The 26,912-nt window shown below is 48.4% G+C and overlaps 2 protein-coding genes across 2 annotated transcripts in view; both read right to left on the reverse strand.

Annotated features, from left to right (window-relative positions):
* Positions 1-317: 317 nt before the first annotated feature.
* On the reverse strand, positions 318-1,649 carry LOC122385824 (glutamate receptor ionotropic, delta-1-like). The gene has a single exon (XM_043374400.1). The coding sequence runs from the start codon at positions 1,647-1,649 to the stop codon at positions 318-320; it is 1,332 nt and encodes a 443-aa protein (XP_043230335.1).
* A 12,392-nt stretch (positions 1,650-14,041) lies between these two features.
* Positions 14,042-26,912, reverse strand: part of LOC122385820 — a 52,161-nt gene continuing 39,290 nt past the window's right edge. The window contains exons 17-20 of the mRNA XM_043374396.1: positions 18,759-18,894; positions 18,227-18,399; positions 17,668-17,853; positions 14,042-15,164 (exon numbers count right to left, since the gene is read on the reverse strand). Of these exons, the coding sequence (XP_043230331.1) occupies positions 14,716-15,164; positions 17,668-17,853; positions 18,227-18,399; positions 18,759-18,894 (944 nt within the window). The 3' untranslated portion in view covers positions 14,042-14,715. The remainder of the gene's footprint in view (positions 15,165-17,667; positions 17,854-18,226; positions 18,400-18,758; positions 18,895-26,912) is intronic.

Raw genomic sequence — 26,912 nt, forward strand, 5'->3', positions numbered from 1 at the left:
AAAGAAATCAAAATAAAAGATTATTGACTGAACACAAATTCACCAGCCTTCAATGGTGGTGTGGTGGGAAAGGCAATGCTGGTCCTAATTTTTCTCGCTCGTAGCGCTATTGGTTTGGTCTGCAGAAGGGGTGCCCGTCTTAACTACCCTGACCGTCTTACCCCACTTTCCCCTATTATTCTGCAATATACCTAGCCGTGCTTTACACGAAAATTGTATAGTTAACGTCGTGTCTCGCTCGCCTTACATGCCCCATGTGTTGGTGCCTTGCTCTCGGTCTTCCGACCATACGGGTATTGTTGCCATACCTGGGAATTTCACTGGCACTTGGCCCAGAGCCACTCCAGCATGGAGAGGCCCACGCTGCAGATAATGCCCAGGGGGACCAGAACGAGCACTGCCAGCACATCTCCCAGAGAGAGCTCCTTGAAGCCGCCGGACGCAGGCGCAGCACACATATCCTGGCCCCCTGGCAGCCATCGGGCCTTCAGCCGGGAGATCGTCCCCGCCTGGTTCATCACGCGCATCACCTGGTTGATGGCACTGTGCAATCGCTCTCTGCCCTTCGCCATCACGATGTAGGCATTGGCCTTGGCCGGCAACCGATCCAGCAGAGGGACAGTGATGCACGCGTTGTCCCCAAGCGTAAAGAGCAGTCGCTTCACGTCGATGTAGACGAGCACGTTCGGCTCGATGGACTTACGAAAGGCCTCATCGCTGCCATCCAGCTCCAAGTAGCCGTCCCTTTGTGAGACGCGCCGGAACAGCTCGCGTTCGTACGGGCTGCTGCTGACCTTCCAGTCGTTGAGGGTGCCGATGCCGCGCTCCAGGGCGAACTTCCAGCCGGACTGTTCTGAGAACTCCTTGAGGCTGCTGATGGGCTTGTCCACCGTGGTGACGGTTAGATAGGAGATGAGGTTGGCCGTATAGTTGACGTAGATGAGGATGCCGAGCACCCAGCTGAAGATGGTGGCCGTGCGCGCCGCCAGCGAGTCCGGAGTGCTCGCCCAGCCCTGTCCGACTACAGACATGAAACTGGACAGGAAGCAGGTGCCCCAGGTCATGTCAGCCACCGTCTCGCGTCGCTCAGCGCGCTCGTGGTTGTAGCGCAGCGCGATGCGCAGCACCCACGAGACGACGAACATCGAGGCCAGCAGGCTCCACCATACGTTCATGTGCAGCGGCTTCAGCAGTGAGCTGAACATGCCGGGCGTGATCTGGGGCACGGCACCGGTTCCCTGGCGCACGTGGAACGTGTTCTGGTACTGGTCCACGGGTACGGCCGCCAAGTAGTCGACCGCCTGGGCGCGGTCCTGGCGCAGGTTGGCCCAGGTGAGCGCCACGTCGGCGCGCCCGTACGCCAGCTCGCCGATGAGGCCGTTCCAGGTGCCGTTCTCGTCCATGCTGCCGTACCCCCCGCCGGGCAGTGCCACCAGCCGGTAGGTGAGGCGCAGCTCGCGCGCAATTGTGTGCCACAGGTCCATCAGGTAGCCGTCAAAGTGGTAGGAGCCGTCGCCCTGGCGCACCACGGAGATGTAGGGTGGATCGTGGAAGGCCACCACGCGCAGTGGCTCCGTCATGCCCTCGCCGCTGAACGGTTCCACAGACCAGGTGCGGCCCACTGACATCAGCTGCCCGATGGCCTGCATGGCTGACGACCTTCTGCCAACCTGCTGAGGACCTGCCACTGACTTGCTGCGGACCCACAAACCTGCTACGAGTCACTGCAAATCTGCAGCCGACCCGCTGACCTGTGCTTGACCCGCTGCTGACCCGGTAGCCAACACAAGTGCCTTGGTTATGGGCTGAGAACAAGTGTTCTTCGAGTAACGTTTTCTTTCGCTGACAGCCCGCTCCAGGAAGCTTCTGAGGTCACTGATCACCAGCTGATCATTTTGCGACAAACACCAGTGCTGATCGTCAGACTGTATCTGCTGTGAGCACAGCAGCTCGCTCTGTGAGAGCCAGGACAGGTAGGGCAGCTCACCCGATGAGAGCGAAGCCGGCAGACTGTGAGCAGCACCTCACCCGGCACAGAACTGGCCTTTTGGTGCCTGGGCAGTCACACTTTTAGCGGATGCAATCTGGATCGATATTAGGTTTGAATGCTCTTTACGCCGACCCGCGGACTGCTTTGGTGCCCATCATCCTCATACCATTGCACCATTATGCACAGTCGACACCAAACGGTGGAAACGCGTGAATGTGTTTGGCCTAAACGGCGCTAGAGTGACTGTCCTAATGGCGGAGGTGCAGCGAAGGACCGGTGATTTAGGCTCGCGTCCATCCTTTGTGTTTTATAATTACAGTCAGTGACGCCTGCATATTGAACGCTGGCAACAGTGGTGACCCTTAAAACCCTCGCGGGCCCGCGGGGGGGGGGGGGGGGGGGGCGTAATATTTGCGATAGCTCCCAAACACTAGGAAAGCGAATCTTTCAGTACCCCTTCTCCCATCAATTTGACATCTTCTGAACGAAAAAATGAAGTAAAAAAGTAAAAACAAATCACAGGGTCGATTTTTCTAGACCCCTCTTAGTCCTCTGGGCGAACGACGAACCGGAGCCACCAGATGAGGCAGAACGGACCGCCTCCGTCAACCTTCACGTGCCGTGTGGCCTGGTACCGCAGTCGACACAGCCCGGGATAACGAGACATGAAGTGACGACGCAGGCGGCGATGCCAAGTGATACAGTTGAATACGAAACGACAGCGCCGTGTGAAGTGTCACCACCTCGACCTTGCCTGCGGTCCCCACGACAGGGTAGCGAACAGGAGACCCAGGGAACGTCACGGTCACGCGCTGAAGGATCTCCGCCGCGGCAGGTACGATTCCAGCTGCCAGCCACCACCGAGCCTTGCGACAATGGTCTGCGCAGATCTTCGCGAACTCGACGGCCGCCGCAGTGGCTAAGCGACAACGAAATGTGAGGCGTATTCAGGGGCACGTCTGTGCGTATAGTGTACACTGTACATACCGTACCTATGTGTTTTGATGCTTCGTTGTATGTGTTGAGAGGCGGCGTTGGCTGGCGGGGGGAGATGTAACAGAGCAAAAATGTTTGGTTCTTTGTTTCCAAGCCGTCTTTGTCACTGGCGCCGTGCGCCAGTGGGTATGTGTGTCGGAGTTTGCATCCCCACTGTCCCTTACCATGGCGACGCCGCGCGACGCGGCGCGGCGAGAGACGCGGCGGAGAGGCAGTCGAGCTTGGGAACCCGCGGGGGATGTTGTCGTGGTTTAACCTTCGCCCCAGTGGAGGGGGCATATGTTGCCACCCTGTCGCGTTTTTTGCGTGTAGATAAAAAACCGCGGCGCGTAGCGCCGCGCCGCTTGGGGTAGCTTTTGGTACATCAATTTTGGACAATGTGTGAAATTTTTGACCCCAGGTCATGTCAGGTCAGGTCACCAGGTCAAGTTAACTGACCAAGCCTAAAAAAGTTTGCAATCATGTCCAGCCTGCAGTGTTTGTCAGAAAGGTTTTAAACTTGGTGGATTGCATGCTGTTATGGGCGCCTACAATTCGTATATCTCGGATTTTTTATATCCCTGACCTAAGGTCAGGTCAGTGGCGTGACCTTTCCATTACAAGTCAACGGAGAAAAATGAAAATGCCTCTAGATCCGTGTGTACGCATCGGAACAGTCCAAATATTTCAGAATCACAATGATTTAGTCCACTCGTGATGACCAAGGTGTCATTTTTGCTGATAGCCTCTAGACAGGTCATCCGAGGTCACTTGAGGCTACAAACAGTTTTTTGCCAATAACTCGCGATTGGAACGAGATAGAACGCTGGGGATGGTCTCATTGTGTTTGTCTTGTTGAGATGCATCGACTGATATGCAACATGACCTTTTCCGGTAAGGTCATGACCTTGACCTGAGGTCAAATTTTCAAGTTGACCTTTCAAGGTCAAATTATAGTTCATTCGACGCGTCGCGGCGAGGGGAACACGATTCTGGCAATAGAAATGTCGTGACTTATTGTAGTCGAAAGTTATTGTCGAAAAACACTTCGTAAAAACAGCTATTTTTTGGAGTTTTTGCCCTCTGGGGGCTAAACCGTTGACCTGAGGTCAATATTGATAATGACCTTTTCAAAAGAAGAGTTCAAAAGCTATCGATTGTTCTTCCATCCGTTTTTCTAGCTACCATAGTTACTGAGATAGCGGCATGTTTTCTGAAAAATATAATGACAATTGGCAAATTTTGACCTTTGATGACCTCTGGTGACCCCAATATTGCTCTAAGGTGAAAAATGACCGAAATACTTTCAAACGTACGCATTGAGAGCTATCGACTGCTTTTTACTGCGTCTTTCTAGCCCTCTTAGTTTTTGAGTTAGAGGTGGGTGGTAACATATGCCCCCCCCCCCCCCACTAGGGCGAAGTTGGCTGAGACCGCCACTGGGGCGCGGGTTAAGTGGCAATACAGTTTGTTGCCGTTAATCGAGACTCTCGAGCTGGAAACCGGAAAGTACACGCGACCAGTAACAACGTGACCGACCTGACCTCATGTGATCTTTAGGAAATATCCTAGAGGTACTTACAAGTTGTGAGACTTCTAGAAGATGCACGTACCTACTGTAAGCTTCATCCCCCTGTAAAAGCTCCTCTGGGACTGAAGGCGTTGCGAAGTTGCGGCATCTGCGGACCGTCCACTTATGACGTCATAGGTCAGTAACCTGACCTGACCTGAAAATCTGGTTGGTGTCACAAGATCCGGCTTGAATCAAAGGTCAGGTATCCTAGTTTCAGCTCTCTGTTGCTGGCGTGTTCGGAGTTATCGCGTGAAAAAAAAAACTAGGTGGGGGGGGGGGGGAGGATTAAGCTAGGCTGGGTTGGGTAAGTTTAGATCAAGTAGTAGCAGGGGCCCGGGAACGATTTTCAAGTTGGGGGGCGAGCCTAAAATACCTGACATGATGCATATGAAGCAGTGGCGTAGCTAGCGGTCTAAGGGGACACGTATGTACAGTGAATCTAGTAAGGATCTCCAGACGCAAGTAGATGGCGTTGAGCCTCAGTCGAGTCCATGTGAGATTCAAGGAGAGGTCACTTCCGAGCTGGGCCCGATGGGGAGATGGGCGGGGGGGGGCGGGCGGCGAGGTCACGGTGCGGGTGACCTGTCAAACAGCCCCGGTGCGGTGGGGCATTGCCGCGGGCAAATGGCGCACTCCAGCGTTGTTCCCTTCCATATCGCGGTGTTGGGCCGGGCGGCCGGTTAGCTTGGCAGTTGGCTGCTTGAAAGGAAAGGATAATGAGGCATGGGTTTACTGGGGCCAACTCATCTACTTTCAACTATGATGAACCCAAAGTAATGCAAATGTGATGTTGGTAATGCAGCTGGCAATGGAATGCTAGCGAATGCTCCGGGCGCCCAGTAGCTATAAAGATTAAGATTATTTAGGTCTCCTGAAATTTTCATTGAATATAATTCAAGCAATAGAAAGATCGTATCGTTCGCCAGTTTTTTTGACCGGCTGGCGTTTCTTGCGTAGAGTGCCCTTTGGCAAATAATTATCACGCAGGTGATTTTTTTTTGCTGGTAAGATGGGCCTTTAAAGGGACAGTATCACCATTTTGATGAAATTTGACATTGCATAGGCCCCACCTTTCTGGTCCGGGGACTGAAGACCGATCCTCGAAGCTCCACACCGTTATCCCGCTATCGCCGCTCAAAGTACGAAAGGTGTACTACACTTTGAATCGTGCTTCACTATCTTCACTGTTTAAATGTTTGCGCCGTTTTGAATTGGCCGCCAGTAATAAAACTTTTACCCTGGTCATTTCATCAAATTTTATAAAGCCAAAACGTTTTTCGCACTTATTCATCACCGTTAAATTCATTAACCCGGCAGGCGGTGGGCCTTCAGCCACCTTCCGCGCGGTGGGGGGGGGGGCACTTTTTTGCCCCCCCGTATCTCCGAAACTACTGGACGGATCCGCAAAATTCAAACGGCGTTCGATAGCCCTGTCAAATTTGTCGAAGGAAACCAAATTTCATTGACCTCGGGGTCACCGATGACGTCACAGGTCAGGTCAAAGATAAAATGTTTCACCGTTCACGGGGCTTCTAGGGAAAGCGCTATAACACCGAGTAAAACGCATTTTGTCGAAAATCAGCGATAAGGCACCAGTTGTCTAGTACATATGTTGCTATTAGAGGTCACTGGTCATACCAGGTCAGGTCACAGGTCAGGTCACCAAAGGTCACCAAGGGTCACCACATGAGCCCAACTTTACTAAGGTTATGCGATGCATGTTTTATGGCTAGTTTTTCATTTCCAACTCAATGGTGTTGGTTATAAGACCATCAGGTACGGTTTAGGTCACTTTCTGGTGGAGGTCAGGTCAAGGTCAGGTCAAAAAAGGTCAAATTTCAAAGTTGATATTTTTGCATAAAATGGGTATCGATTCGATGCAGCTCGTCACGGGGAGTCTAATGGTGGTCTTTGTTTTGCGCTACGAGGTCTAGAATTGCTAAAAATTGAGTTTGAAAATTTGACGTCATCAATTTTGAACAGTTTTTTCGCTATAACTTGGCCAAAAAAAGAGGTATCGATCTCAAATTTGGTATGTAGATAGAAGGCGGTAGGGGCTATCACATATATTCCGGTTTTTTCGAAATTCAAAAAACTTTTTGGATATTTTAGCTATTATATTCAAAAAATCTATTTTTTGATTTTTGGGGGTCAAAATCCAAAAAATTCGAAAAACTCAAATAGCAGTTTGGTAGCTCTTTTAATTCCACACCTTTTATGTCTAAAACATTTTTCTGTATCTCTAAAGCTGTAGGCCTGACAGCTCTTCCCGCGAAACCTTTTTTTGGGTCGAAAATGGGAAAAATGACGTCACTCTGACGTCATTAGCGGCCAACCTATCGTAGCCTTTGGAAAAATTTTTGGTCACCATGTGCGCTAGCTGCTCCCGGGAGGGTACTGAAAGTTTGGTGACGATCGGCGCAGCGGTTCTCGAGATATATCGAAAAAACTAAAGGGGGGGGAAATTGCCCCCCCCCCCCACCGCCTGGAAGGTTAAATAGTCGTAGGCAATTTCCGCTGTTTCCTTCGGATTCTAGCGGCTCAACAAAAGAATTCCTCCAGCTTGAACCACAATCTCCCTCCAATGTATGACGTTTATCACGTGATTGTCACGTGATATTTTATCCCAGTGTCAATTGTCACGTCCAATTGTCACTCCCTCCAATTGTCACGTGATATTTTTATAGGCAATACCTAAGGCTACCTCTCCCTAAGGACAACTCAATCAGAAGAACGACCGCGATTATTAACCCGCGCACCGACGGGGGTCTGCGCCAACTTCGCACCGACGGGGGCCCCCAGCCAGCAATTTTGCTCCGGGCCCAAGCAGGCTCAAGTGCGGATTGCCCGAGATTTTTAGTCGGGCTAAAGTCGGCTAGGGCTTGGGCTAAAGTCGGCGTATGACACAGAAACGCCGACTAAAGCCCATGCTCTGCCGAAGGTATGCCCGCTCTGCGAGCTCCGGGCAGCCGTAGTTTAGCCCTAGTTGAGCGACGATTGGCGTTAGCCCGATTTAAGCCCGAGCAGTGAATCCATTTATATAATGGAAATTACTCTGGGCCCGAGCGGGCTGAACTCCGGCAAGCCCACTCTGTGTGCCCTGTCTATCCCGACTTAAGCCATAGAAGTGAATGGGGTTTATACATTGCAAACTGCTGTGGCTTTGCTCGGGTTCGGCTCGAGTGACGGCTCCTGTTTTCTCAAGTCTCGACTTGACTTCATCTTGTTTTTGCTTCACACTGGATCAAGTAGCAAGGAGCAGCCAATGCACTTTCAGCAGGTTGTGTGGTTTTCATGCATATTTAAAATTGCTACGGTCACTCATATGCTCTGTTAACCGGTCATCGAGCATTTCGAAAGGAAAGTAGTGGCTGACTTTGATTGAATGTTTATTTCAAACGACTACAGACACGTCAAATGAAACACAAATACATGAATCAGTGGACTGCAAACTGCAGCAATAATATGGCATGAGTCATGAAAAAGCGCCATCAAAACTACAAATCAATCACAAGACCCGCTAGCCTTCCTCCCCGTTCGGCGTTCATAATACTTGGTTGAACACTTAACCGAAAGCATAAAGTAAGGACAGCAAGTAATCGCTCATAAGACATAAAGCAATTAGCAAACAATCGTTTATAAAGAACTTCACTCTGGTGAATGGGAGCTTTGGAGGCGTCTGGCTCCTCCACACACACAAACATCTGCAGTAGGTGGTCGGCCAGCTTTCGGCGCAGTTTCCGTATATGTAGAGAGAGAGAGAGAGAGAGAGAGAGAGAGAGAGAGAGAGAGAGAGAGAGAGAGAGAGAGAGAGAGAGAGAGAGAGAGAGAGAGAGAGAGAGAGAGAGAGAGAGAGAGAGAGAGAGAGAGAGAGAGAGAGAGAGAGAGAGAGAGAGAGAGAGAGAGAGAGAGAGAGAGAGAGAGAGAGAGAGAGAGAGAGAGAGAGAGAGAGAGAGAGAGAGAGAGAGAGAGAGAGAGAGAGAGAGAGAGAGAGAGAGAGAGAGAGAGAGAGAGAGAGAGAGAGAGAGAGAGAGAGAGAGAGAGAGAGAGAGAGAGAGAGAGAGAGAGAGAGAGAGAGAGAGAGAGAGAGAGAGAGAGAGAGAGAGAGAGAGAGAGAGAGAGAGAGAGAGAGAGAGAGAGAGAGAGAGAGAGAGAGAGAGAGAGAGAGAGAGAGAGAGAGAGAGAGAGAGAGAGAGAGAGAGAGAGAGAGAGAGAGAGAGAGAGAGAGAGAGAGAGAGAGAGAGAGAGAGAGAGAGAGAGAGAGAGAGAGAGAGAGAGAGAGAGAGAGAGAGAGAGAGAAATTACTCTCTTAATTACTTAATTATAAGCAGGCAGTTTCCGCTAAACCACTTGGCGAGGGCGACAGCGGCGTCCACCCGGTCCTGGTTTGTATAACTATTCCATTTTTTGGAACAATTTGCTCTAATGGTACGTACCTGAAAAAGAGATCAATTGGTTTAATTTACATTGCATGTTTGCTTGAAAAATAACTTATTGTTGCATTAATACTGTAACAGCACTTCTCATTGATCCGTATAAAATATTCATTCGAATTTTTCAACGCGGACAGAGAATGAGCGTGCTCGGTGATAAGTAGATAAATATTTGTGTTTTGTATTTCATTTTCCTGGTTCAGAAGTGCTGGTATTTCACAAAGATATACATAAAGGCACGGAATGCGGCTTTTCTGAGCGAGGGTGTAAGTCGCCAGGCTGAACAGCTATTCAGCTTCATGTTTGATGGCGTGAAACTCAGTCAAAATAATGACGTTTACATACGATCAAGCGCACCATTCAATACAATTACCTACCGTAAAACTCCATGCCAGTCCACTTGATAAGAGCAATGAGCACTATCCGTTCTTCGCGCTGTCACACGCGCCCAAACATCAACCACCAAATGCCCAAACACCGGTGTGTCGTTTCGTCGCACAGCGCGCAGACTGTCACAAACGCTGCACATGATTGGCGCAGAACTGCGCATGCGCGAACAGCCGAACAAGTATGGCTTAACTCCGGCTTTACTCCAGTTAGCCGAAGGACACAGCCAGCTTGATCAGCCCGCGCTCCGCCCAAGTTAAGCCTGTTTTGGATGCGTGGGCAGATGTCCGGCTGAGCTACTGCTATCCGCACGTGGGCATAGCTGCGGCATGCCCAAGCTCAGCCCTAGTAAAAAATACATTGGTTTTGATCAAAGTGGGCAAACCCAAGCTAAGCCCAAGCTGCCCGACGTTTGCCACAGTTCAGCCCAAGTGAATTGCTGGCTGGGGGGGGGGGGGGGGCGGATGACCGCCCCCCCTGAGATCTCGAGAACGAAGCAAGATAGCGACAAGCGGTAAACGGCATCGGATACGCACGGCCAAGATCTACAATTTTTACAAAGGTAATTTTCAGGTCAGGTCAAAGATGACGTCACAGGGGTCGAAAAAGTCAAAATGGCGGCGCTAGATATGGAGAGTTTTTCTCGAATAACTTTCGAATTAGTCAAGATAGGAACAAACTAAGGGCATCATCGTGATCCTCTCGTCAATCCGCATCGAATGATATATATGTTGACCTCGAAAGGTCAAGGTCAAAGGTTGACCTCAGGTCACGTGACCTCGAGGTCATCATGTATATCATTCGATGCGTCTTGACGAGCTGAACACAATGAGACCATCCACGTGTCTGTATCTTGTTCCTGTACGGAGTTATTGGCCAAAAACCTTTGGTGACCTTTGATGACGTCACATGACCTCACAGCTGCCCAACAGCAAAACTGACCTCAAGGTAGTGAAGGTTGATCGTATATGAAGTCATGTAAAGTATATGGGGCCATTCCGACCCGTTTTAGTGGTAAAAACAGGGAGTTGATTTTTCCCCCATTGACTTATAATGGGGAGGTCGCGAAATTGACCTGACCTTAGGTCACCGATATCAAAATTCCGAGATATACAAATTGTAGCTACTAATGACCTAATAATATCCTGCGACGTTCAAAGGCCTCCGACATCTACTGTAGCTGTGGCACGGTGACAAAGTTGCAAAAAAGTGACTTGAGGTTGGGTCATTCAAAGTGACCTGGTGACCTGACCTTAAAAGGTAGGAAGTTCAAACTTGCACACCATGTGTAAAATTGATGAGGTTATAGTCATACCAAATTTCGCGGCGCTACGCGCGCGGTTTTCCCGCTATTCGCGAAAAACCTCAGGGGGGGGGGCGGATATCCGCCCCCCCGTCGGTGCGCGGTTTAACGAAAAGAAGAGCGCCAGTTCTGTAGTAATTTTGCATGCTTCCAAACTGGCGGCCATGCTTGTATAGTGGTGATTCGCTCATGAAAATGAATCATGAAAATGAAATGTGGTTGCAATATTTTTCACCAAGTTCGGTCCTCAAACTATGTTTTTCTGATTCAGAAAAATAAGAAATGCTAGTAAAAAAAAAATCAGCTCCATACATTGATTTTTTTTCGATGATACTGTCCCTTTAAGTCAAATCAAGTCGCTATACGAGAAGATGAGGAAAAGTGGACGAATGCCACATTTTTGTGCATGAAGTCTGGAGTTAAAAAAGCTAAAAGTTATTATACGTGTAAGCTAAAAACAATAAGATCCGTTAACCCTCGCCGGACCTATTGGTTTTCTACATACGCGCCGGCCGAGGGAGGGGGGGGGGGGGGGGCGGGTACGACCCCCCCCCTCGCCGTTTCGCCCCTGGTGGAGCTAGCGCGTCGCGGAAAAAACGAGCGTGTGCGCCGTTACGAGACGCAGAGATTGGTACCCGATTTTAAGGTCCTAGGTCAACCGGTGACCTCTGAGGTCAGGTCAAGTGCCCCAAGGTACGGTTCAGTTTTTGGTGAATAACTTCGCAAAAAACGGCCGCAGAGCGCCGATTTTGGCAGCATCGTGTTCGTCTCGCTCAGGCGCGTCGAATGATATACTTTTTGCCCGGGTCAGCCGTCAGGTTAACTTGGGGTGTTGACCTCAGGTCAAGGTCAGGTCAGCACCCCCAGGTCACGAAGTTGGTCGAAAGAGGTCATGTCGCATATCATTCGATTCGGCAGGTCTTCCTGAGTCCATTGGTGGCTTTCCCGAACCGCTAGCTCAATTTGATCAAGAGTTATTGACGAAAAACTAATATGACCTTGATGACGTCATAAATGACGTCACGCAAGGTCAACATTGCAAAAGTGACGCATCTTACCTTGCAAGGAGTGCATCAAATCACGATTCTGTGTGCTTGAGATAGTTGGAGATCGTTCCCGGCGCCAGAATAGCAGTTTTCATTTTTCCCCATTGACTTATACCTAATGGTGAGGTCACGAAAATGACCTGACCTCATATGACCTTTAGGAAAAATCCGAGATATACAAATTGTGGGACTCATAATGGATACTAGATCCTGCAAGTTTCATTTCCCTGTGACATCTCCTCTGGCAGTGAGGGCGTTGCGAAGTTGCGACATCTGAAGACCGTGCAGAGGTTCACTTATGACGTCATAGGTCAGTGACCTGACCTGACCCAAAAATGCGGTTGGTGTCAAAAGATCCGGCTTGGATAAAAGGTCAGGTATGCCAAGTTTCAGCTCTCTATCGCCAGCGTGTTCGGAGCTATCGCGAAAAAAACCCTATGGGGGGGCGGCACCCGCCCCCCCCTCGGCCGGCGAGGGTTAATAAAAATATTTGATACGAAATTAGCATCTGTTTTGTCTTATCATGATTGCGTGTAAGACAACGGTCCAACCGGGTGCAACCCGGCCCAACCTGGTTCGGCTCCCCCTTTTTTAATATAAATTTGGCCCGAACCTTTTGGAAGAAAGGAATCACGAAGATCAAGTCCAGTAGCGCCGGAAGTGGAACACCTTCAATTAAAGGGACCCTCCCATCTTAACATTAGATTTGAGTTGAGATAGTCAAAATGGGGTCCCTGGCTCACAATTACCGGTTTTGGCACTCACAACACCGAGAAATGCCTTAAATCGGAAATATTGAGTTTCAAAATTGCAGCATTTTGATCCAGAGGGGCTAATGCATTTAAATACCCCTCTGAATGTGTGACGTCAGCGCAGATCTAACGATTTTCAAATGTTTGACTAAAACGTTTTGTAGCACGCGTTGATATATGCTGCTTTGCGCGCAACGAGTGCCGCACTTTCAGCTGCCAAACTATTGCTTCCAAATAAAGTCGCTAGGAACAGCGGAGATCCCAAAAAGTAAACAAAAGTAAAAGCCTAATATCTTGAAAACCGGTGAATATTTTTCGGTGAAATTTGGTAGATATTCGTTTTCGGTCTTTCTGAACCGAGCGACATCACTTTCATGCCAATTCATAATATTTTTTGAAGGTGAGAGGGTCCCTTTAAGGGGGGAGGCACTGCCGACTTTTGGTCCCATTCTTTTCATGCAACGCCCATAGGGCTAATGTTAAAATTCCAAAATCAAAGGGTGGCACAGTGCCCCGATGCCCTCCCCGTTCCGCCGCCTATGACAAAGTCCCCGCTAAGCTGAGCTTGTTGCGTTGACCCTGCTCTCTACCGGTAGAGATTCGGAGGGTATACCCTCCAATCAAGCAATTCCTGGTCTATGGCAGAATTAAGAGTCCAAATTTTAACGTGCGCACATAGTCGCGCACGGCTGGTCCCCTCACTGACTTCGCCTGGCAGCGGCCTGCCACCAACCACAACTATACCCGTCAGGAGCCGCTCAAAAACGTCAAGCACACGTCGCGTTTCGAACCCGGACTTTTGCTACCGGGACGTGCGCTCTCACCACATGGCACATGGAGTCCAACGCTCTACCGACCGAGCTACCGGGGCGGACATTTACCTTGGGGTTTCGCCTCGTGACATTGACAGACGTCAGACACTTTGGCCGAACTTTAGCCGAAACACTGAGCAAGCTGCGCAGGGCGATAGGTGCTTGTAGCGTTGAGGTTGGGTAACCTGTGAGCTGAATACGATGTCGTAAGTTCGAGCCCCACTCCCGGGTCTGGTTTTATCTAGACACAAACCAAAACCTTTCCCTCTACTGCAACACAGATAAGCATGATGACATCTTTCCCCAATATCCTCTCCAAAAGTCAAAATTAATGCATATAAATGTTTAGCTAAGTTTCATTTTTAAGAAAATATTTTTGGTCATTTGTCTGGAGCCATTTCAACTCTTTTTTTCTAATTCTTTTCGACCCGATAATTGATAAAACCCACCAAAACCGAACGTGCCAAATGAAAAATATCTAACTCAAATAACATTTTAGAAAAGCCTCATCTTGCATCATGAAAAGCATCATGCAACTATCGACTGAATAGTGGCATGCTATGAATACGTCCTAAGTAGATTTCAATTATCATTGTTCAACATTTTGGCTGGAACTGACGCTGCCTCTGGCTTGCCCGTTTGTTTGAGATAATGATTCCCTTCAGTCGCATTCGACTTGCCGGTTCCACATGAACAAGATACCACCATGCCGGAGTGAACGCACCCGCAACCACCATCCAAGCAGTAAATCCAAGCAGTAAAAAGTCAAAAAAGTAAATCAAAATATATTATTTTTTGATCATTTGCTCATGAACCATGGCATTACGAGAACACGATAAGTTCTTTTTTCCAGCGAGATTGTAGCTCATAGAATGATAAATGCATTTGTAATACATTTTATGAAACATTCTAAATGAATCCTAGCCTTGGATTTGTGCTTTGTTGTTAATTCTTGACACACAAATGGATTCCATGAAATATGCGAATAACCAGAAAATAGGCACTGAGGGAAGCGACTTTTGAACTAGCCGTACGTCCGAAATCAATGCATTTAAAACGTTTGACTACGTCAATTTGAGCACGGCTTCATTGATAGCAGCCTGTTTATGGATAACCTGTCGGAGGGCTGACATGTAGGCAGATGTATTCGTATACATTAATACCACTCAACCGTACGGCTCTGGGCTATCACTTCTATCAGTTAAGTCTTCTCACTCGAGAAACGAATATTCGATCGCATCGTGCTTGTATCACATTCGTCGTTATCGCTTCGTCCAAGCTCTCTGTCGACTTATCAGGTGTCAAGACATTTGCGCTCCCCATATCTGCAACACAGCTTTCTTTTCTCGCTTCGCCATCCATGCTTCTTGCCGTTGTGTTGCCTCCGATCCGCAGTGCCAAAGCTGATCCAAATAGACATCAATTAACTCTGAACCGGCGGCAGCTATGAACCGGATGCCCTGGATCGCCGCCTCCAGAGCAGCGCGCCGGCACAGATGGAGCTCAGCGCCGCCAGCACGCCCGCCGACGCGCCCACGGCCGTGCCCACCGCCACGCCCGGCTCAGACGTGGTGGCGTTGGTCGGCACCTCAGTGGTCCCATTGTCGGCCGGGGGGATACCCTCTCCGTCCCCCATCCTCGCCGTGCCGGCCGGGAGAGCCTGCTGCTTCGGGAGGTCACCAGATCGGTCACCTTTCCCGACCGTCTCGCGCCATCCATCGTCTGAACCACTCAACGGGTCGACGTTCGGTTGGGTCTGCTGTATTGTGATGTCCGGAGGCTTTTCGTCGCTCTTTTCGCCTTCGGCCTCTGCCTTTGCGCGCTCGGCCTCAGCCTTTTCCGTCTCGGCTTTTGTTCGCTCAGCCTCCTCTTGCTGGGCTTCTCGCACAGATTCTGTGGGAACGGGGTTATCGACCGGGTCAGATAACAGAGCGCAACAGGTTTTGTCGTCAGGGTCGGCGATAGACCGTGAGTGGAGCAGTGGCAACGTATTGCCGTTAAAAGATAATAAAACATGCTGTACAATGAGTGCTGACTTCCCTGGGTAACGGTAGCGCTGGCTTACACCTTCTCCGCCGGCGCCAAGGTTGAAACTAATCAAGGTCACGTTTATTGATGTCCGTGAAGTTAGCGTCAGCAACAGCAACGAATACAGCGTCGGATTCAGAATCACTTCAAAAACTCATATCAGATAATCAGGTCCATTGGGGGACGGGGAGCAAGAATATGACCTTTATTTAGCCCTAGCTCTTACCCCTTACCCTTTAATGGGCCCTTAAAGGAAGGGGCGCGTCAAAAGTGCCTCAAGGGTTCGTCTGATCGCCAAAATAAGGGCGGTAATCGATTTCTCAGGCCAATGTCAATATCTAGCCGCAGCCTCGGGTTCCAGATGTGTGCATCTTACCCCTTACCCCTTAATCGGCCCTTAAAGGAAGGGGCGCGTCAAAAGTGCCTCAAGGGTTCGTCTGATCGCCAAAATAAGGGCGGCAATCGATTCCTCGGGTCAATATCTACCCGCAGCCTCGGATTCCAGATGTGTGCATCTTACCCCTTACCCCTTAATCGGCCCTTAAAGGAAGGGGCGCGTCAAAAGTGCCTCAAGGGTTCGTCTGATCACCAAAATAAGGGTCGCAATCGATTCCTCGGGTCAATATCTATCCGCAGCCTTGGGTTCCAGATGTGTGCATCTTACCCCTTACCCCTTAATCGGCCCTTAAAGGAAGGGGCACGTCAAAAGTGCCTCAAGGGTTCGTCTGATCGCCGAAATAAGTGTCGCAATCGATTCCTCGGGTCAATATCTAGCCGCAGCCTCGGGTTCAAAAAGGCCGATAAAGGGGTAAGGGGTAAGATGCACACATCTGGAACCCGGTTACCGCCCTTATTTTGGCGATCAGACCAACCCTTGAGGCACTTTTGACGCGCCCCTTCCTTTAAGGGTCAATTAAAGGGTAAGGGGTAAGAGCTAGGGCTAAATAAAGGTCATATTCTTGTTCCCCGTCCCCCAATTGACCTGATATGAGTTTTTGAAGTGATTCTGAATCCGACGCTGTATTCGTTGCTGTTGCTGACGCTAACTTCACGGACATGAATAAACGTGACCTTGATTAGTTTCAACCTTGGCGCCGGCGGGGAAGGTGTAAGCCAGCGCTACCGTTACCCTTCCCTGTACCATCCGAATATTACTGGTACTTCAATGTCAAATCGATACTTGTAAACTGCGAGGTAACAAACTGGACACTATGTGCACGTTCCAACCCCTCACGTCCTCACGTCCTAATATGTAAGGCTATTCCGTGTGAAACCGTGACACTTTGGATGTCAGTCATGTGCGCCCATCAAAGCTGGCCACGGTCCATCTCATTCAACATAACAGCAACTACCGTTGTTACGTCTTCCACCAACCATAGACTATTATTGTCAGGCGTCTGACATATCGAGCGCCGGAGCAACTTGATCTCCGGCTGTCACCCGGGACTCCAATCCTCTACCTACTGAGCAACGGGACGGACAAAGCCTTTGTTTGATGTGTCCATTTGAAGCTCGGCACCTTCCATATAGCCCACAAGCATGGTGAAAACAGCTTAATATTGAAGTTGACAGCCGATTCATTAAATATTCACCAGACGCATTGATGTGGTGGTGTAAATAACACGGGATCGATACAGGCACCGAGTAGGGCTCGGCGTGAAGCGAACTGCAGTTCGCTTCACTAACCAAGCCTGCTCCATGGAGCAGGCTTGGTTAGCAGCGTTATGGTTGCCAGCAAACTCATTATTGTCAACACAGCCCTTTGTCTGGGTACCTAGGCTAGCAGACTGACACAAGTGTCAAGCATCAAGGTTATTATGGGCTGATATCCGAGGTTTTAACCATGTCTTCCAGGAATGAACTTTTGCCCCAGTTTTATATGTGTTCGAATTCAGCGCATAAATGGTAAAGAGATCAGGCTTCTAGAATTGATCGGCAATCATGAAAGAGATGTTACAACTTTCATCTCTGCTGCAATAAAAGAACTATTTCATTACAACACACATCACGCTATCAATTGTATCATATCATATCACGCTTTCGAAGCTCGAATTAGATTCACGTTTCTTCTAAAAACTTATGTGAAATGAATCCTATCCCGTATTGCTACCTCTCCTATTTTAGCATCAACCCGGCAATAACGTTCCACATATCCTTACATCTTTTGTCTGACGAAATCCGGGAGCTCAGCAACAAATTTCCTGTCCCAGACACTGTATCTCTCACCAACACACCGCCCTCATATCACGATCTAGCACCTCGCTTCCCGTGTCTCTGCACAGCCACCATTCCCCACGTTCACCCCTGCCCGTATCTCGCCAACGCTCATTAGAAGCGGCCCTAATAGGGGCCTCTCAGCAAGACTCACTGGTGCGGAATATGAAGGGCCGGGAAGAGACGAATCCGGCGTCATTGACGAACATCAGCTGGACGGCGTATGTTGTGTTGGGCTGGAGGGGACCGTTGCAGCGAGGGTCCCCCGACACACCAGGAGTCGTAGAGATGGAGCAGGATGTGTTACCGCCCAACACAAACTCTGTGGGTTCGGTCGCGGCTGGGAAAGGAGAGTTGACATAAGGATGGCTTCATTTTGGCCTGAAATTGGTTATTGGCAAGAGACATTTTGACATAACGTTTCACAGCTGGAACAATGAACAGCCATGAGCCAAACTGAGTCCTTCTAAAGCCTTTGAAACATCTCGTAATTTAAGTTGAGGGAAATACGATCATCATCCTATACTGACCGACATGAAATGCATTAGCTTAAGTCTTTCATTCCAAGACAAGCTAAAAGCCACGCAAATAATGATCGGTTATTTCACCGAGGCAGGCTATTTTCAAATCAATGGTCTAATTCTCTGCGACGCTATGCGTTCCGATGAGATCTCATCACCGATTGATGGAAACTCGAGGCACTCGCCACTTACCGCTATCTGGTATGAATGCGGGAGGCGACGCCAGGTAATGACTGGTCCGATTGAGCTCGAACTGTTGCCAGGTGGTCGCCTGGGGCAGCTGAGTGATGTTGCCAGACGGCGGTGGAAGGGGGCTGATGTCGCTAGTGGCGGCGCCGGGCTCGTAAACCACCACTCGAACTTCCCTGCGGGGGTGTCAGACTGTTGGTGATGATCTTACTACGTAATTTGAGGCTTCTAGGGATCCTGTAGAGTGTAGAGTGTAAATGGCTTGTATGGAAAATATGATATGCATGGTATTTATATTTTGCAGGTCGTTTAGAAATTTAGATCGATCGCAAATAGGTAGCCTAAAACGAGGGAGCTCGTTCCAGCCTAGACTGATAAACGTGGATTTCAGAATTAAAGATGGAATACATGAAAAAATAATACATGTTTTTTTAGGATGCATTAAACAACAACGAACAGGCTTCAGCAACAAGCGCCATGTGCCTCAGACGTTCTAACACATATGAGACCTTACATAAGATCTTTATGTCCTGACCTGAGAATTCCCGCCGCTGCGTCATACATGTGACTCGGCAGTCGCAGCAGGTACTGGCGGGACGGGTCCAGGTCCTCTCGCCAGCCGGACAGCGACTCCAGCTGCTGCTGGACGCTCTCAGGAGGAGGCGACGGAACTGCGGACACCCACTGTACATTTTTTTAATGCTTACACGGCACACCTAAACGACTACTGATGCAGTGCTGGCATATCATCCCAAATGGCTAACGTGTAATTAAAAAATGTTCGTTGTATTTCGACCTGCAATCCTCGAGGGATTTTTTATTTACAAGCTACTTGGATTTCTTTGATGCATCATGCATATTGCATTGCGTCAAATGTCAATTGTGTTTTCGGATGTCAACAATTGAGATTGAAATGAGAGGGCATGAAATGAGAAAATACCTGATGTAACATTAAATAGCAACGTTCCGTTTAATCTCTTTCACCCTTTTGCTAGAAATGTTTTATTTTTTAGTCTACCTTCACAAAAGAATTACAGCCACCCTCTGCTTTATTATTCACCAATTCGTGCTGATTGTCCCGGTTTCAATCAACAAAGCGTGGCGTTTGCATGGAAAACGGGGAAGCTTCCAAAAAGCGGACCACATCGGGCTGGTGGTGAAATGAACAGCTGCAAGACAAACGATTCTCGGACAGCGGCACATTTCTACGAAATGGAGCCACTTGGCACATTCCCTCGCCGTGGCTGGTGTTCATCTGCAGTCCCGGAAGACCTCCCGACTGGTTTAATTAACATCTTAGCGGTGGTAAACCAGCTGGAAAAGCCGGGACACACACACATACACACCCCTACTTGTAAGCGCTCACTCGTCAGGACCATGACACCCCACCGACTTGACAGGACCGGGTGATTTACGGAGGGTAGTTGCTTTTTAAGATCGAAACATTTATTTACAGCACATATACAAGAATCAAAAACATTTTGAATCAATATTTCTCTCGTACAATGATATCGATATTCTGCGTGTAAGCACCGACCCGTCAGGACCGACCGCCCGCTGGGTGGTTGACAGTCCGTCAGGCAGGTGCGGTGACCCTAATTAGGATCGGAATGTGAAGGGACAGACGGTGGCTCGGTCGGAAGGCAAATGAGGTAAGGTTTAAAGAGGGAGGAAAACGGGCTGGCCCCATGCACGTGTAAGTTCTCCCGGCGTACCGCTCGCCGGGACAAGGGGGAGGAGGGGAGGGGGGGGGGGTCAGCAAAGTTGTGAATATATATTCAGAGCGGGTAAGCCCATCAAATTACGCGTAACATCCCTACGCCATACAACATAATTCGGCCACATAACTTGATTTATACTATCCTGATATATAATAATTGAATGAGGACATTTACTCCACAAGAAATCGTTCGGGTCGGAGCTTTCGAATTGTATTACAAAGCTTCGTCAGCGTATCGTAATGGGGTTCGGGGGTATCGGTCGCATCATTTAGGGCGATTCGTCTTTGGCAGACAAGGACATGTCACAGAATACAGATAGTAAAATAGATAAATAGCACGTGACATTCTATGATAAAACATTTAACATATATGAACCAGTATAACGCCTTTTGGGGCGACTAACGGAGCGAGCGAGAGGATGGGCCTCGCACGTGCGAAATCGCGAGGGGGTACCTCCAGCTGACTTGTGCATGGCACCCTACTAACCGGTCTCTAGCGATGTGCCAAATTTGAGCACAATCGGCCCAGCCGCTCTCGAGCTCTGGAAGTGGCACCCTGCACGTGCGCACGTGCAAAATGGGTCCCAACTGACTTGTGCACGGCACCCTACTAACCGGTCCCTAACAATGTACCAAATTTGAGCGCAATCGGTCCAGCCGTTCTCGAGATCTGGAATCGACCCCTGCACGTGCGCACGTGCGGCAGCACCCCAACTCTGGCACATGGATATGCATTGCCTAGTGGGTGCCTACATACATGCCAACTTTCAGCGCAATCGGCCTAGTAGTTACCGAGATATTGCAACAATTACAAAAGTGACACCTCTTCGTTTTGCACGTGGCACGTGCATAAGGGGTCACCCACATGCATCGGGAATAGTCCAATACTTGGTAGAAGGAATGAAGCTACCCCACAAAAATTACCGCGTGTCAATCGGTCAAGTGGTTGCTGAGATATAAGCATCGCAAAAGCGTGACTACGGCCGGCCGGCCGGCCGCTCATACTCAGAAATTTCCGTTAATCTAAGGAAAGACTACGCTCGCTTCGCTCGCTCCGTAAAAAGAAGGAAATATCTCATAAGCGATATACATTCTAATTATACCTAAATCTGTTAAATAACAAAGGTTATCAATCAATCAATCAATCAATCAATTTATTATGCGTCTTTTCGAGACAAGATAAAGCATACAGTAAAACATACGACACAATATAACAAAAGATAAACACTCATCACGACGCAAAGATACAACATCGTAGCAGAATGCACAAAGCAGGTTAGGCGCACAAAAGCCTCAGCAGGCGACGGGACATAACTGTCTGACTAGAATTTAGCACGAAGCGAATCGAGTCGACCAAACCGTCACCTTCAGTCGGGCTACTTATAAAGCTAGGGTCAACATGGCCCCTTACAGTATCTAGCACGCTCTGGAAAGAACAGTTCACCAGGGTGTACGCGAGGTGCAAGAATGTTCCGTGTAAACGTTCAGGCTCAGTTGCTAACACAGCTAGTTCACTTAGTGCTATGTGCTTAAGTCTATGATCATCTCGGAATATTCCCAACAACGCGAAAACCACCGCGCGTCTGAGGATTTCTTGTATCCTGGGAATTTTTAGAGCAATAAGCAGAGCAGAATGATGTGCGTATTTTGACAGACCGAGGGCAGCTTTGATGCAGCGAGACTGGACGCTGTCCAGGGTATCAATATCAGTTGAGCGGAGAGGAACCGTATGACATCCAAACATAAGGGCAGGGACAACCACAGTTTTCCACAGGAAAACTTTGTCAGCAGGTGAGTGATAGCAGGTGAGTATAAAAAGTGATTACGGAGCGAGCGAAGCGAGCGGAGTCTTACGTAGAATAACGGAAATTTCTGAGTATGAGCGGCCGGCCGGCCGGCCGTGGTCACGATTCTGCGACGCTTATATCTCAGCAACCACTTGACCGATTTACATGCGGTAATTTTTGTAGGGTAGCTTCATTCCTTCTACTAAGTATTGGACGATTCTCGATGCATGTGGGTGACCCCTTATGCACGTGCCACGTGCAAAACGAAGAGGTGTCACTTTTGTAATAGTTGCAATATCTCGGTAACTACTGGGCCGATTGCGCTGCAAGTTGGCATGTAGGTAGGCACCCACTAGGCAATGCATATCCATGTGCCAGAGTTGGGGTGCTGCTACACGTGCGCACGTGCAGGGGTCGTTTCAAGATCTCGAGAACGGCTGGACCGATTGCGCTGAAATTTGGTACACGGTTAGGGACCAGTTAGTCGGGTGCCGTGCACAAGTCAGTTGGGACCCATTTTGCACGTGCGCACGTGCAGGGTGCCGCTTCCAGATCTCGAGAACGGCTGGGCCGATTGTGCTCAAATTTGGCACATCGCTAGAGACCGGTTAGTAGGGTGCCGTGCACAAGTCAGTTGGAGGTACCCCCTCGAAATTTCGCACGTGCAAGGCCCACCCTCTCGCTCGCTCCGTTAGTCGCCCCAAAAGGCGTTATACTGGTAAATAGTAATAAAGACCTACCTATATATAGCAAGTGATATAAACATGTATGCAACATCAATAGGTAATAGGCTAACAAAGGTACCAGGTATATAAAATACACTATAAACGACCAAGGTAAAGAGTAAAAATGATAGCAATGATCAAATACACTCCATCAATAGGCTAGAACATTCACAACAAATAACATTAATTAAAGGAGGATATAAAGTTCACGAGAAAAGTAGCCATATGCAACAACCAATGGGGGGGGGGGGGGAGGCGTGAAATATATAAAAAAGACAAGTCAAAATCGTACAAGCTTTTAGCGGCAGGCAGTAGGCACTGCGGATAATGGGTAGCCAGCGATCCTGTAGCATAGCACCTGAATTCCTGTTCAAATTGGCATCATTTGAATACAATTCGAATCATTGAATACAATTCGAAAGCTCCGACCCGAACGATTTCTTGTGGAGTAAAGTTCTCATTCAATTATTACATTAGCAAAATCCACATCATGCCCTTTAGTGTATCCTGATATATTTTACCTCAGTTTATATAGCTATGCCGTCATATGTTGGCCCGAAATCTGCGGTTCTCATGATGTATGAAAAGTTCCTGCCCGCTTTTGAGTGCATTGGTGGGATTGCATATGATATAAATGATGCCAATAATAGTGTTAATACGATGTCACATCCCACAAAGGTCTCATTGGACCGAAGGGGTCCATTCCATCACAGCAAATACGAACCCAACCTACTCGTACAATATGTAGGCTTTCCACTCATAAAGCATGAGCCACTTTACAGCGACTTCTGGCCATGCTGTGTTGTACACACACAGCAGAGCTGAACATCGATTTTGAATATGTAAGGGCATATTTGTGTTATATTGTTCACTGGCGGATCCAGGGGGGGGGGGCGGGGGGCAGGGGCTAAGGCCTCCATTCGTAACTCACCAGGGCGGCAATATAAATTAGCCCCCCACCCCCAAATGCACCGGAATTGGTCATTAACCTTCACCCCAGTGCCACGATGGCACCACCGCCGGAATTGGCGCGACATTGGTGGATTTGCCGACCTTTCTCAAATTTAGTTAAAATGTATCACATAGTTCAGAAATGTCCATGGACCACGAATCTGCAAATATTTTTCGTCCATGGTGTACAGCGTCCACGCCACATCAGCCCAAACACAAAGTTCCTTGACAAGCATCGTAGACCCCTTTTCGCACGGAGAAAAGTAGCAGCTAATTTAGGCAAAAAAAAAAATATATTAGACGGCTTCATCAATATTTTCGGGGTCTAGCCTGATAGTTAAGACCATCGGTTTCACGATGGAAAGAAAAACTTATAACGGAATATATAAATACGCTTCACATGTTAAGTTTCCTTAGATGTTTTTCAAATTGTGAGTTAATTTTGTTGTTATAGATATTCTGGAATGCCGATATAAAAAGTCCCGCTAGGTCCCGCTCTTCTTTTATCTTTATGGTGTTTACTAATTAATTACCTTTCAGAAAATGTATAGTTCAGCTGCCTCAGCCTGCCACAGCGAAAATGAGGGCCATTTTTTATTTTAGGTCACCGGCGCTGCCCGTGCGCGGTTACCGCGAGACGGCCGGAAGCTGTGAGTAACAGAACCTCAGGAGTTATACAAGGTTGACAAGTGCCAACTAAAGTTTTGTCCGTGCCGCCCCCTCCCCATAGGTTTTTTTTCGCGATAGCTCCGAACACACTAAAGATATAGAGCTGAAACTTGGCATACCTAATCTTTGATTCAAGCCGGATTCTTTGACACCAATCGCATTTTTGGGTAAGGTCAGGTCACTGACCTATGACGTCATAAGTGAACCTCTGTACGGTCTTCAGATGTCGCAATTTCGCAACGCCCTCACTGCCAGAGGAGCTATCACAGGAAAATGAAACTTGCAAGATCTAGTATCCATTACGAGTCTCATAACTTGTATATCTCGGATTTTTCCCAAAGGTCATATGAGGCCAGGTCATTTTCGTGACCTCACCATTAAAAGTCAATGGGGAAAAATAAAAACTGCTATTCTGGCGCCGGGAACGATCTCCAACTATCTCAAGCACACAGAATCGTGATTTGATGCAATCCTTGCAAGGTTAGATGCGTCACTTTTGCAATGTTGACCGTGCGTGACGTCTTTATGACGTCATCAAGGTCATATTAGTTTTTCGTCAATAACTCCCGATCAAATTGAGCTAGCGAGTCGGGAAAGCCACCAGCTAGCGACTCAGGAAGACCTGCAAAATCGAATAATATGCGACATGACCTCTTTCGACCAACTTCGTGACCTGGGGGCGCTGACCTGAACGAAGTTATTCACCAAAAACTGAACCGTAACTTGAGGCACTTGACCTGACCTCAGAGGTCACCGGTTGACCTAGGACCTTAACCCTCGCCGGCACAGGTGGGGGTTGATGCAACCCCCCCCCCCTAAGGTTTTTAGCGAATAACTCGCGTAAAAAGCGGCCGATCGCGACGAAACTTTCAGTACCCTCGCATTGATCAATTTTACACCTACCCTGAAAATGTCATGACCCTGACCCAAATGACCTTTGACCTGTGACCTCTTTTCCGAGACCAAGTTTGGCCGGAATCGCGATTCGGCGTACAGGTGTCCCATAAGTTCCTTCTCACCTATTTTTTTTCTTTTAGAGACTCTCGTATTTAAAATCATGCTTATTTATTTTGTAACTGAGCTTTTGGGGTTGCCATGGCAACTGCGAATACGCTCCACGGTAACTAATTCGTCTAGACAATTTTTTTTTTTGCTAGAGAGTTCACTTCCTGTGGAGACGGCTTACGCCGAAACATAGAGGTCTCCGATGCGGGTACGTCTCGGTATTTAGTCCGCACGTGGGCTATTCGCGACGGTTGAGGGTGATTGAGGCCATCCAGTCTGTAGCCAATGTCTGTCGCTAACTGAACGCACAGTCAACAAGTGACGCAGATGATTTGTCGGCAGTCAATCGCTGCAAGTCTATGCTCTTTTTTTTTGTCAGCTCTCTGGAGTGATCCACGTGGTCAAAACTGTGTGGCGCCAAAGTGGCCGTCAAAAAGTCTTAGCGTTAGAAAGTTGGTAAGCAGGCTTTTCAGAATGGATTACCAGCTGTCTAAGAGTATTATTTCGGGGTACATGACTCACGGTCACCTGGGCTTAAACTTAATGGGGGACGCAAAACAGTTGAAAATGTCTTAAAATGGTCAAACATGTGATTCGTTATGCCTGAGGCTAAAAACACTGGAGGGCCGATGACATCAATGTGGTCATCTGGACTACCTAGTCCGTGTTCGAGATAAAATACCCGTGCAAACCCCAAAACGGTCCCATATGGGCGACGGAAATGGCCTTCGTGTCATCCCGCCTCATTCCTATGCAGAAGGCCAGCGTCAAGGAAATGTGGGGTAATATGCGAGCAGACGCTGATCAGGTTGCGATTGATACTCCAGAAACAGTATTGGGACGCAGAATGCTTCTCCAAGAAGATCTAAGAGGAGTTTCAGCCTTCTAGCTTAACCTTCCAGGCGGTGGGGGGCATTTTTTTGCCCCCCCCCCCTTAGTTTTTTCGATATATCTCAAGAACCGCTGCGCCGATCGTCACCAAACTTTCAGTACCCTCCCGGGAGCAGCTAGCGCACATGGTGACCAAAAATTTTTCCAAAGGCTATGATAGGTTGGCCGCTAATGACGTCAGAGTGACGTCATTTTTGCCATTTTCGACCCAAAAAAAGGTTTCGCGGGAAGAGCTGTCAGGCCTATAGCTTTAGAGATACAGAAAAATGTTTTAGACATAAAAGGTGTTGAATCAAAAGGGCTACAAAACTGCTATTTCAGTTTTTCATTTTTTATTTTGACCCCCAAAAATAAAAAAATAGATTTTTTTGAATATAGTAGCTTAAAAATCCAAAAAGTTTTTTGAATTTCGAAAAAACCGGAATATATATGATAGTCCCTACCGCCTTCTATCTACATACCAAATTTGAGATCGATACCTCTTTTTTTTTGGCCAAGTTATAGCGAAAAAACTGTTCAAAATTGATGACGTCAAATTTTCAAACTCAATTTTTAGCAATTCTAGACCTCTTAGCGCAAAACAACGACCACCATTAAGGCCGCCGTCCACTGCGACGGAATTCCGTCCGGAGTCCGTCCGGAATGTCGCCGCACGCTGGCCGCATCCGGTCCGGATGCGGTCCGGATGCGGTCCGGATGCGGAGAGCTAATAAATGTTTCCTATCACTTATTACCAAATAAAATATTGCAAGTAACCAGCAGCGAATACTCTTGCCATTCTAAGGAAATAATTTCTACTTACTTCATGATGATCGAGTTCCAATTCTTCGTACAATTCACAATGTTTGCCTCCGATACGGCCCCAAACCACGTCTGTTCCGGACGTTCCGGATGCGTTTTCCCCAGAAAAGTTCAACGCGTCGGACATCACTCTTCCGTCT

This window comes from Amphibalanus amphitrite, unplaced genomic scaffold, assembly GCF_019059575.1.
Source record: "Amphibalanus amphitrite isolate SeventyFive unplaced genomic scaffold, NRLGWU_Aamphi_draft 000232F_arrow, whole genome shotgun sequence".
In the NCBI taxonomy this organism is placed as follows: domain Eukaryota; kingdom Metazoa; phylum Arthropoda; class Thecostraca; order Balanomorpha; family Balanidae; genus Amphibalanus; species Amphibalanus amphitrite.

Coding starts and splice junctions, on each gene's coding strand:
- LOC122385824 (XM_043374400.1), bottom strand. CDS start 1,649: ATGCAGGCCATCGGGCAGCTGATGTCAGTGGGCCGCACCTGGTCTGTG.